General features: G+C 39.0%; 1 protein-coding gene across 2 annotated transcripts; it reads right to left on the reverse strand.

Moving 5' to 3' along the window:
• Positions 1-656: 656 nt before the first annotated feature.
• On the reverse strand, positions 657-11,623 carry MTFR2 (mitochondrial fission regulator 2). 2 transcript variants are annotated; one of them, XM_069851979.1, is made up of 8 exons: positions 11,542-11,623; positions 10,017-10,148; positions 9,544-9,648; positions 9,202-9,332; positions 6,944-7,161; positions 5,501-5,798; positions 2,955-3,141; positions 657-1,464 (listed from the first exon to the last, which is right to left on the reverse strand). In XM_069851979.1, exons 1-8 carry the CDS (start codon positions 11,602-11,604, stop codon positions 1,366-1,368), a joined length of 1,233 nt encoding a protein of 410 aa, XP_069708080.1. In that variant the 5' UTR covers positions 11,605-11,623; the 3' UTR covers positions 657-1,365. The 2 variants fall into 2 exon arrangements, with proteins under 2 accessions (XP_069708080.1, XP_069708079.1); XM_069851978.1 differs by having other exon boundaries at positions 659-1,464; positions 5,501-5,801.
• Between the last annotated feature and the right edge of the window lie 1,822 nt (positions 11,624-13,445).

Consider the following 13,445-nt stretch of genomic DNA (forward strand, 5'->3'; position numbering starts at 1 on the left):
CTTCCTTGTCTAAATTTTGCAGCTTCTCAGTACTGAAAACTGTCAGATGTTACCAGATGCCACCCATAGACTTCTTAAAGTATACCAGGGCTCAATGCCTAACTTAATTTACATCTGGAACTACATAAACCAAATAATCTGCTCTCATAACACATGTAAGCAGTACACAGCTGGGAAAAAAAAATCCCATGGCCCATAACTTCTTTGCCCTAAGGAAGTGGATAAGCTATACAAATTGCACAACCACACAATTCACATCAGACTGACACAAAAATCAGAGATGGTACCCAACAACCTGAAGGTTCACACAACTCACTAAAATTTACAGATGTTTCTGAAGTCTGACAGTAGACCCTTGGTTTGAGGTACTAAATAGTTTCTTACAAATTCAGCAGTAAGAAGGAATGTAACTGTCAGGCTACTGTGTAAGCAGGTCAGGAAATAGAAAACAGCCCACAGTAATTGACAAGATTCGGTTTTATACATCAGGATAATTAGACAAAAGAGTATGTGAAGGCAGCTATTGTAACCAGTTGATTGTAATGAATTTGTAAACAAGGGACTCCAAGTACTCTAGCAGGAAAAATGTAAGCTTAACTATGGTCAGTTCATAAAACAGAAGAATTAGTCTCCAACACAAAATGCCACTACCACATATCTATGAGAAAGAAAACTTTATTTTATAAACTCATGTGAACAAAACAGACTTTGCATGGAGAAACCAAGGAGGGACTTAATGTTATTTACATATGGAATTTCGACTGTGTGCTAGCAGGTGTCTCTACAAAGTCTTTATCTCGGAATGCAACTCCTCATATTGCATTTAACAGACAACCTGCAGTTTACTTTCAGCACAACAGATTTTTACAAACATAAAAGTTTACCTACTGACCCAAATAAGTAAGAATACTGTTTACACGTAGATTAAGAAGTTGCATGAGCAACCTGCAAAGAAAACTCAGGCAACTACACCATAACAAAATAGTATTAGCTACCATTAATTATATACAGTCATATGTAACACACTAACAAAAAGTCTGCTCTTCAGTGTAAATAACAGTGTAAACAGAGTGCACACCTTAGCTGCCACACCTATTCTTTTTCTTTCTCACACACACACTTCTTTCCTACATTTCCCATGCTTCAAACACACTGCTCCATAGCAATAAAAACCTTTTTTTTTTTTTCATTGTACGCATCACATTCACAATTTCACCTGCTGGGAAACTAAGGAGAAGGAAGAAGCGATTTTACAAACCCTACAACCCAAACTTCAACAGCATATGAGAGAGATGTTCTAGAAGTGTCTCAAAGTGGACTCGCCACTTATACGCACTATGAAGACTCCTCAGAAATCTCCATCAGTTAAATCTGAGCTCTTGCTTTCCATGATGGTACCTGTTTAACTTCATCACTTCTTACGATGCTAGATTTCACATTTGGCTTCAGACTGCAACATCCAACCTGTGGAGTGGGGATGGAATTAAACAAAATTATACCCAAGACAACTGAATGAGATGATGTTTGCAATAAAAGCAGTTTGGAAGACTTGCACTTCTTTTAATGTAGAAAGAATAAAACAGTAAGCCTGTGCAAGTGTTTCAAGTACATTTGTTCTTCAAAACACTCAAAGGTGAACAATCAGAGGCTTGATCACAGCTTCATGAGATTATTTTGCTTTAACCGGGAAAAGCCCATCTTTCTATATCTACTCCTGAACACAATGGTCTCAAGGAGTCTCTCTTCCAAGACTTTATAATTCAGTTATTGGAGCCTGGGACAAAACCTAGATCACGGAACAACCTGCTTGTGGAATAACTTTGATTTTTGTATCTAGAATCAGGTATGGCTGCTATGCAATGCAATGCTCTGCAGCATAAATGGAAGCCTGGCTGGCTTTAACAAGTTTCTAATTTTTCCTTTGGGGAAAGAAAATGTCAGCAGAGAAATTTAAGGCTGTACCACAGCTGATGACTCACTGCAGTGTGTAAAATAGATGCTACGTTTTGTAAAAATCCTTGTGCCAGCTGAATATCTGGAAATACAACCACACACCTTAGTTTTCCTTGAGTTTTAAGCCAAGCAGCTAGCCCCGCATATAAACAACAGTCTTCAAACAATGTCTGGATTTCCATATGTTTAGCACTATTATTTCCTTCCATTAGGCTGACAAAAAAGCCACCAGTCTAAGTATTTATGTCACTCTTAAGACAGAATTGCTAAGCAGAGAGATTTAAATTACTGAATTACTGTCACTTATTTCTATCCATCTTACATAAGCAGTTCTGAGGCTTGTGGAACTCTCTAACAAATAACCAACAGTACTGTTTGACTGCATAAGCTCAAGCAGCTTGCAGACTAGAATCACCTTAGTGCAATGGCTCTGTCTAACGCACTTTTCTTGCTCATACTAAAACCTGCATTTTTCATGTGCTTTGCAAGAGCATTCAGAATCACATCTCATTCCGGATAAAAATGCAAATGGTGTGGAAGTGATGCTACTTCAAATTAAAATATTACAGCTAATACGCTAATTTTAATTTCTGAATAGGTAGCACGTGACAGACCTCCCTGTACCTTCTTTTTATTTGTAAAATCAGTCAAAAAGTAGTTAGTATTACTAACCAGACACACAGATGCTATGCAGAGATACCTGCCAGTTACCATCAAGCAGAAGTTCAAAGCCCAGTCAACTATGAGCTCAATTTTTAAAGTCAGTCTTTTAAGTTTTTCCTCTTGGTGCATCTAGAAGCATGTTTACCAGTCTAAATCACCCAAAAAAATTCATTTTTGAGATTTTTTCTGCCTTGATTATACATAAAAAAAATGAACTACCTACACTGATAGCTTAAAAACATTGTAGAGAAGTTGTAGACTTGCAAAAGCCCTGCGCTATCCATGAAAACGACAGTCATTTAATGAATATAAAAACACATTCTCATGTAAAAACATACCAGTGGGATCTCTGGACTAGAAAATGGGGAGCTATCAAAAGATTGATTTTCCTTGTCCAGAGAATCATCATCTTCATAATTTCTATGTGCAAATTTCTGCTTCAGTGCATGAGCTAGTAGAGCAACTGGATCCCAGTCTGGAAGTGGCCTCTTTCTGGGTCTAGAAAGGGGAGTACCACCAGGTGACCTAAATAAAAAAAAAATTAAAAAATAGTAAATTACTTCCCGCCCTTAATCCTGTACTAAGTGATCCAAAATATAGAGACACAACTTTTGTATACGTCCTATCTTTTAAATCCCTGACTAAACTAATAATGCTGCTTGCTAATGTTACTTTACACCAATTCAAACAGGACTAACATAAGCGCACCCAAGAATTTGACAGCCGGTGTCTTAGCTTGAAAATACAACATGACGTTGTTCCACAAAGAAAAACGGCAGTAAATCAACACAAAGAATTAAAGTATTGCAAATAAATAATGAGGGGAAAAAAAGGTTAAATGTGCAGCTTTTTATATAAAAGTCCCACTTATAAGTCATATTAACTTAAGTTAGTAGGAATCTCTTACTTACATATTTCATAACAATTATGAACATAATTTGATTTAAACTATGTTAATTTTTAGTTCAAAACAGTATGCCTTTCTGTAATCTCACAAGAAAGACTGAACTTATAATTGCTCTGAGGAATTTATTTAAAGAAGAAATATCACTGTGTTTAAACCAAGTATGCAGCCCGGGTATGATAAAGCCTCATTTATAAATGACACTTAAACTCAAGTTTCATTATTAAAACAAAAATCATTAGATTTGGTACAAAAGCTTCAGAGACAGGATTCTTCCCTCCAAATGAGCACCTGAGCATCCAAATATGAATATTTTATAGGCAAAAACTAAGAAGGTGAGTTTATAGTCCAATTTAGAAAAACTGTTCTTACCAAATTCAAAATCAAAACATAGCAAAGATGCAAGATCAAACTATTATCCGCACCCCAAAACCTCACACAAACATGGAAATCAGTGACTAGCCCAAGAAAATAAATCATAAGAAAGGTTTCCTAACCAGTCATATACTTGGAGAAAAAAAGAAAAAAAAAAATCTAGATATATTCACACTTCTGCTAGTAAAGTACTATCTCCAGGCCAATGAATTGTACCTATTAATGCACACTAACAGCACTGAGCTCAAAGCCTGGCAGCTACAGTAGGTGTCATTTAACACTAAACTTGAAAGGACTTCCTACAAAACTCAAGCTGTTAGAGCACTGGCCCAATGTGTAACCTGCTGCTCAGGCAGTAGAAACTGAAATCTTCAGGCCTTCAGCTTCTGAGAACAGAGGTCTTCACTTTACAGTGCACACATTAAACTACCATCAGACTGCTGCCTAGAAGAATACAGCAGTCTTGATGATCACTACTCTCTCCAACAATTTAAACTCATTATTCAGTTAAGTTCTACCTTCAGAACACAGGCAGATGACTAAATCCAGGAAACATTTTGGACACACACCTGATGCTTCCTACTAATTATAATCCTGCTCAACACGATAGTTGTTAAAACTGTGAACCTGAAGACTTCACTTTTGTCATTTGCCATACATGGAATTGTATGGAAAAAAAAAAAACATATAAAGGGAACACAGAGGTTTACCTTAGTGCTCTTCATATTTGCTTTATTTACTGCAAAAATGTCATCAAAAGGGTAAGGATACACTTTAGATAATTTGCCCAAAATTTGTTGCTAGTTATTTTCAGGGATAAAACTCACAGTGAAGAAAATGCTGAAAGCAGAATGAATAAGTTTTGGCAAATGACATTCTTACCACGTTAAGAGCTCCAAATCATAATTATAGACTCAGTTGTTCTTATATACTTTTTCAACTCCATAAGTTCAGAAAAGATCTATATTACACTTTATACAGCAGAGCAACACTGACCCAACAAGTACTGCATTTTTGCAACATGTCAGCTGTGCTTAGCATCAAAACAGCAGACCATTATAAACATTTATAATCCAGCTGCACTATTCAGAATATTTATAATGCAACTGCGCTACTGAAATACAAAGTAATGCAACATTGCCAATAAAAGATAGAGCATGCATTTTCCTTAACACTTCAAAGCTAGAACCAGAATACTTGGGGTATGATCACAGTAGTTTAACAATGTTTCCCCCAGAGATTTGTCCTTTCACAGTGAATCCAAAGAGTTTACTACTTCAGATCAATTTCCTGTTATGTAGGCAACTTTGTAGGCGATCTCCAGGTAGCAACACACCCACCTCTCCACTCTACCCCCAGATTCATACACTAAAGCAGGAGAGTAGTTTTAAAAGCTATGATATTCAGCATGTTTTAAATGCATCTAAAAGCCACATGACAAGTATCTTTTATTCCAAGCTGTGAACTTAGAAGGTGCCATCTTAAGCTTGTCAGCAGTAGCCGCTCATTAAATGATGTTTCATATAGGCACTCTCTGGTGCCACTTAAGTGCTGCGATGCTTACAGAGTCTTGGCTTACTCAGATACACATTCAACCAAACCTACCTCTCAACAGCTCGCAACTGAACTTTGTTTAGGTCTTTCAAAACATCCATCATACTGGGAATGTTCTTTGTGCTCTGGTGATCAGCACTATCAGCTACAGTTGAACCACTGTTTCTGGCAGAGCGACGTTGTTTTATAAGTTCAACTGTTGAATTGCTAGCATCAACACCAGCTGGTATACCAGAAGGAAGTGGAGGAGGTGAGGGAATTGCGAAGCGATTGTGAGAGACGGACAATGGCGTAGAAGTCATTGCTGGCACTGAGTAAAATCCATCTGGAGTGTTCAATGTTTCAAAGCCTTCTGGAAGCAGTTATAAAAGAAGAACAGTCATCTTTTTAGCTAGTATACCTTCACAATTAACAACACTAAGCAGCACCTAGAATGACTCAGTTTTAAGTCAAGATAAGACAGCCCTCTTCCTTATATACACCTCACACATTCTAACCACAAAAAATTCTATGTAAAACAAAGAATATCTTTTATTTCAAAGCTGCAGTCTCAGAACATGACATAATAGATATGAGGTGTGTTGTACTGCCCTGATTTCTTCCATTTGTGTCTTGAATCTAAGCACTAGATACATCAGCAAAGCAGCACTGCTACAGCAGAGCAGCCTGCTACTACATAGAGTTCATTCTCAGTGGTCTGAATGTTATGATATCCCACATGAAGCAAAAGCAAAGATAACTACAAAATATGTAACAGACTGCAATACTGAGTATAATGGAAAAGATACGAGAAGATCCAACAACTTAAATGCAGCACAGAGATGCCCGAGCTGTTTAAGTTAACTTGGTATAATGCACACAGATATTGCTTCCTCACACCACTTCAAATGTTTCAGCAATCACAGTGCAACTAAGACAATCTAGACTTTAAAATTCTCTTTTTCTGGTGGTGGTGGGGCAGTTTATAAAAAAATGAAGTCACAATATTGTTGTTCTCTGATATAAACTTCAGTCTTTGACATTCTAGTGGCTTAGACATGGCAAGTTGTACATAGGAACTCTACAGCAAATCTGCAGCATTTGTTTTTGTTAAATTCTTAACCAAACTTCTTCAGAACACCTTTTTATATTCCATTGTTTTGATAACTTGTCAGAAATAGTACAAGACTCCAAAGCAATACTTAATAGTCTAACTTTTTAAAGAAGTAATTGGTAGCCTATGAATAGCGTTGTTGCTAAGCTCCTTCACAAACACAGAAATAAGTATAAAAATCAGTTAGGATCAACCGCATTCAAAATTGGCCAACAGGCCATGAAAAGAGAGGAGAAGGAGAATATCAAGCACTGCAAAGAGAAACAAAATACTACATTCTATACTTTCTATTGGTGTAAGCTCAGTTAGAGAAATTAGAAGTGTTCTCTAGCAATATCAGAAATGGCAAGCTGTGAGCAAAAAAAATGAAAATTGGTTTGCTGAAAACCAGAAAGGCTTACGTGGCAGAATATTTCCCAGTGTCTGTGCCGAAACAATCGCAGCAATCTGGCCACGAAGAAAGGTTAGCTCATCTTCAAGTGCAGAAATTTTCTGGAGTGCTGCTTGATCAGCCAGGCTGCTTTTTTGTGTAGTGCTTTTTGGAATACTTTGTACTGAATCTATGAATGGATGTGGGTCACGATAAGCTTTACTTGTTTCTTTACTCCATAATTCAGACCTAGAAAGCAAAGAAAAGACAGTTTCAAAGGACTCGGCCAGCAACAAAAATCTCAAAACTCACTTCTCGTCATTCAGCAAGATATGAAATCACAAACTATTATGAAAACTTTAAAGGTTTAACTATTCAGAACCTTAAAAAAAATTTTTAAGTCTCCTACTGCTCAAATATAATGCAGATCCTTGAAAAGACATCATAAAACCCAGTCAGATAATTTACTCTGGGATAGATGATACATCATAAGGTCATAATGTAAGATTGAGCTGTTATTATTCAATAACTATTAGGCTGATGCCATAAAGACGTCTCTTCCCCCTCCCCACCTGAAAAAGTAGATATGAAAGGCAGGGAGAGTCAAATAATAATGATCTCTTAATTAGGCTTCCTACATTTTAGTTATTTATCAAACTCTGCAAGATGAACACTGCAAGCAGCAAAGAAGTTGAAATCTTTCAGAAAATATACAGGAAAAATAATAATGAATTTTAATACACACTTGCAGGACAAGAATCTCATCTGGGAGCAACATATGTACACAGATTGCATTAGAAAATTGTACTAGAATCTCAGGCTTTAATTTTATAAGTTGTTTCAGATCTCTGCCTGCAGAAATAACCTTAAAATACAAAACGAGTGCAAAGTCAAACCACCAGAATTTCATTACGGAACAAAGAAATTAAATTTACTTTATTTACTCAAGATGCACTACGTTCTGACTAAAACAAAGCCAGAGCTTTTCCCTTTTATTAATCACCCTTACTTCAAACCAGACCTGCAGCATTGCTTTCTCCTTTGCCAAAAACTCCTCCTCCTCACACTGGCTCAGAAGATATCAATTATAATACTTGTTGATAAACATCCCACAGAGCCAGGAAGGGAAGAGAAAGGAAGAATGAAAACAACAAAAGAATGAACTACCATGGATCTGTGAACCAGACTGATTACAGAACAGCAAATGCAAGACAAAACAGGCCACAGTTTCTTTTAACAATATTCTAAATCTTCCAGTATTTTACAGCTGCTGCAAGAAAAAAAAAAAACCAACCAACCAAACCTTCGATAATTCCAACAGTAACATCCCCAGAATTACAAGATGAAAAAAATTACTCAACACTTCACTAATAAAAAGTGTGTTATTTCATCAATTTCTTGTAGTTTTGTTATCAACAAGCAGCACAAAGATCAAATAAATACATGCCAATATGAAGTAGAATTGTGCTGCCCAACACAGATGTAATATGAGACAATACAAGTGTCCAAATTTTAAACTTGGTTCTGGCTGACTTATCCTCTGATTTCGAACAGATCCTTTAGAGAAACACTAAAAGCCAACTTTCTATTTCTTCTGTAGCAGGGAGGAAGGGGGAAAAAAACAGAAAAAGACTGGAATACAATTTGAATCTATATATTCCTGGACAATTTCTCATTTCACAGTACATGTAATATTCTATAGTTGTGAATTATTTTCCTTTAGCAGTCTGTAAAAGCTAGAAAGAATAGTACAAAATACATTCAAGGTAAATTTTTAAAATAAAGCACTTACGTTTTACTTTCCATCAAAGCAACTATCAAGGTTTACATACATAACACAGTAGTAATCGGCATGAAAAGGAAATATTTAAATATCTTTCTTTTTGTCCCTTCTATAACATTTATCAAAATGTTCATAAACTAAAACGATAAACATAAGAACAATCTTATTGTATGTTGCAATACTCAAGTTTTCCTTAAACTCCCTCTTCCAAAGTATTTTGTGACTGATAACAAATTAAAATACTAGTAATGCATCCAATATACTTTTAGGCAGAGAAAAGAGGGGAATCAATTTCAGAAGTCTTTCAGATAGGAATACTCTACATAGCAAGAATTTCCATGTAAACACAAACTGTCACCCTAAAAACCCAAAGTTTCCAGGGTTGGTTTACCAACAGCTCTGGAAGGGCTAGGAAAAAAAAAAAAAAAAAGAACAAAACCACACACCACAAAGAAGAGAACACGTTACTTTTATTACTCATATGCATGCATTCTACCTTTGCTTACCTCAGTCTAGTAAATGCTTGTTCCTCATCATTTGCCACCCACAAGACATCAGCAAGTGATGGAGCTAAAGGAGCTGGAGCAATGCTTTGTTCATCATTACCCTGGACCAATGGACCTGGGTCTTGAACAAGCTAAAAACAAACAAACAAACAGTACAAAGAGAAATCAGATTCAGCACATAGTATAAATTCTACCTCAGCAAAAAGAACTTTTAAACAGTGAATATAAGGGATTCAACACAGGAATTACACAAGCCAAAAAGAACAGGAAAGCTATTGCTACATTAACAAATTGGAAAACTTAGAAAACAGTTGAAGTATACACATAACAAGAATCGCTTACTTTAATATAAGGCCTTGGATAGGGCTCTATGGAAAGAATTGTCCCAAGTCTACGGACAACACTTCGGGTAGATCCATATTTCTTTTTTTGGCAAACAGATACAACCTAAAAATGAGAATATCTTTTAATCTGAGAAGCAAATTCAAAGCCCTCGCTTCACACAATCAAAGTTAGTAAAGAGTGTTATAGGTAATTAAATATAAGAGGTTAATCTAACTTTCCAGTGCTCTTCCCAATCTGAAGGTCTAAAGAGGCCTGCACAGGCTGTTTTCAAAACACTGCTAAGATACAGCCTGTACCCAGTATATTTTAGAGAGGCACAAAGGCCAACAAGCAATGCAGCATCTATATCACGTACCTAGTAATAGTCTGAGACACTGACAAAAGAATAACTGTGTGTTTGAGTAACCATATACATCTATATAAGTTTTTTTGAAAAAAAAATAGTGAAAAAGTGAACACATTTAACATACCTTGACTTGATACTTCCTTATAACTGCACATAACTGCTGGAAATGTCTTCTTGATAAGATTGCTGAAGGAACACACGTTCTGACTGTACGACCGATGCTGCTGCTTAACATGTGAGTTTCTAAAAACATAGCCTGTCAAAAAAACCCAGATACTCATGACAGTGAAATCAGAAAATAACCAGGATGCCTCAAAGTATGAGTCCTAGAGATACCTTAGTAGTTTCACACCAATAAGCAGGGCATTTCTCCAGACCCAGTGACGGCAGCCATGGCACACTGCAGATCCCCACTGGCAAAGAGCTGCCCATGAACCCACGCTCTCATATCAGACCCTGACACCACAGCCACTGATCCATTCTGTTTAGAACGGGTTGCCCTTCCCAGGTCTCTGAGAACACACCAGTAACTGGTGCCTGGGAATTGTTATGTAGCTTTTCATTTAAAGCAGCAAAATATCAACAGCTGAAATTACAGATTGCTTTCCCTGTTCCAAAAACCACATGAATGACTGTATCACAGAATCCTAGAATAGTTTGGGTTGGAAGGGACCTTAAAGATCATCTAGTTCCAACCCCCCTGCCACGGACAGGGACGCCTCCCACTAGATCAGGCTGCCCAAGGCCCCATCCAGCCTGGCCTCGGACACCTCCAGGGATGGGGCAGCCACAGCTTCCCTGGGCAACTTGTGCCAGTGCCTCACCACTCTCACTGAGAAGAAATTCTTCCTTATGTCTAGTCTAAATCTTCCCCTCTCCAGTTCATACCCATTGCCCCTAGTCCTATCACTACACGTCTTTGCGAACAGTCCCTCTCCAGCTTTTTGGTAGCCCCTTCAGGTACTGGAAGGTCACTATAAGATCTCCTAGGAGCCTTCTCTTCTCCAGGCTGAACAAGCCTCAGCCTGTCCTCATATAGAAGGTGCTCCAGCCCTCTGATCATCTTTGTAGCCCTCCTCTGGATCTGTTCCAACAGTTCCATATCCTTCTTATCATAGAATCGTTTTGTTGGAAAAGACATTTGAGATCACCAAGTCCAGCCGTACAGGTCTGCCACTAAACCATATCACCGAGCACCTAATCTACTCGACTTTTAAATACTTCCAGGGATGGTGACTCCACCAGCTCCCTAAGCAGTTCCAACGCCTGATAATCCCTTCAGTAAAAACATTTTTCGTGATGTTTAATCTGAACCTGGCGGAGCTTGAGGCCACTCCCCCTCGTGCTGTCCCCTGCCACCTGGGAGAAGAGGCCAGCTCCCTCCTCTCTACAACCTCTTTTCAGGTATTTGTAGAGAGCAATGAGGCTCTACGTAAAACAGCCCTCCTCTTCTCCAGGCTAAACAACCCCAGCTCCCTCAGCTGCTCCTCCTAACCCTCGTTCTCCAGCCCCTTCAGCAGCCTCCTTGTCTCCTCTGGACACGCTCCAGCGCCTCAACGTCCTTCTCGCAGGGAGACCAAACCGAAGGCAGCACTCGAGGCGCAGCCCCCTCAGCATCCCACCGTTCCGCCCCTCGCCCCGGGACTCACCTGGTACGGCTCCCAGCCGAAGTACTCCAGCACCCGCCGGAGCAGATCCAGCACCAGCGCCATGGCCGCCGCCCGCGCCCCCCGGCCCAGGGCCCGCAGCGAGGGGCGGGACCGAAGGGGACGCGCCAATGGGAGGCGCCGCTGCCCAGCGCAGGGCCAATAAGCGGCGGGAGCGCGCGCGGGGGCTGTCGGGAGCGGGGCCCGTTTGAACGGCGCTCGCACGGCACGATCGCCGGTTCTCCAAGGGCAAAGGCACGAGAGGGACGGTGCCGGGAACACAAGCTGCAGTAGGGACGCAACACTAGGAAAGCTTAAGCTTAAGAAAGGAAGGGTAGGGCTTTTGAATCACAAAATAGTTTGGGTTGGAAGGGACCTTATATCCAGTTCCAATCCCCCTGCCATGGGCAGGGACATCCCACTAGATCAGGCTGCCTAAGGCCCCATCCAACCCGGCCTTGAACACCTCCACGGATCCACAACTTCCTTGGGCAACTTCTGCCCGTGCTTCACCACCCGTGGCAGAGTCCTTTGAAAGCCGTACTCGCCTTAAAACATACTCCGTGGACGTTCACAGTTCTATCGCAAAGCTAGGCAGAGGCAGCATCTCAAAAGAAACAGCAAAACCAAGGCAATTTAGTTTTGACTGCATCACTCCCAGAACCGTGTGAATTGGGAACTTGAACAGAAATGCTTCACAGCCACATGTACAGCTCGGACTTGCAGGATCAAGGTTTTCAGCTTGATCTATATGACAGAGATTATCCATTCTAGGGCTATGACAGTTAAAGCGTAGCTTAGTCCTATTTGTTAGGTTCAGACTGATGTTAAACCTCACCTCATTAAGACACTTTTTGACACTGCTAGCTGTTTCTTTTGTCCTTTCCTTTCTTATTCTGATTTAATATACGCTAAGCCTGTGTGAGCATTGCTAAGCCTGTGTGAGCACTGCTGGAAAGTCCAAGGAGTAAAACTGGGTTTACATTTCAAACAGCTATTAAAAGATACACTCTACATGTAAAAGCAGATCTCGCAACAATAGCAGTTTGACTAAACTTGCTGAAACAAAAGGCAGGAAAGACCTTTTAGTAACTACTACTGGAGGGCAAGGATTATTCCTATTTCCCTTCCTATACAGATGCTGGCAAACTAGCTCAATTCAAAATACAGGTTCCTCAATTCCAGTTCAGATTAGTGACCATGCTACATTTTTCTGCCTTCTAGTGTTTAATTTGGATAGGGCAGATGGTTGACTGCTCTCTAACAGTAAAGCCAGTAAGAGGTCATTCATTATGTATGTATTAAATACTAACACCTCTACCACAGCTTTTCCTTCCTCTTTTTATTTTTTTTTATTTAAAGACAATATTGCTCCTTGGGATGGCAACTAAGAACAACTACACTTTAATTCCATATAACATCATACTATATTAATAACAGTCCAACAAAGAAAACCTAAGTCTAAACCTAAGTCTTGCTGTATCAGAGTTCTGGTAACTCAAGTATGTTACTGTTCATCCTTAACATTCTGTAGAGTTAAAAGAATACTTAACCCTAAAACCAAGTTTGTGGGTTATCCGTTTTCATTTAAAAAACACAAACAATTGCAGACTAACTTCAGCACTTAGGCTACAAAAATAATGTAAGCACAATTATTTAGAACTAGTGTCCAAGAAAACCGATTTCTGACATCTTTTGCTAACTTTTATCATTGAGTTCTAACTCCAGATATACACATCCCATGAAATGGAATACTAAAGAAAGGTACTTGCAGGGTACTGTAATGGAATTCACACTTTCTAGAAATGTCTAATACATCTGAAGTATCTTTGCTGATTCAGTACTTTAACATATCTTGATCTTCTTTTCAGGGATTTTTGTGTTATTTTGTTTGGTGGGTGTGTGTG

This window comes from Phaenicophaeus curvirostris, chromosome 2 (assembly GCF_032191515.1).
Source record: "Phaenicophaeus curvirostris isolate KB17595 chromosome 2, BPBGC_Pcur_1.0, whole genome shotgun sequence".
NCBI classification, from domain to species: domain Eukaryota; kingdom Metazoa; phylum Chordata; class Aves; order Cuculiformes; family Cuculidae; genus Phaenicophaeus; species Phaenicophaeus curvirostris.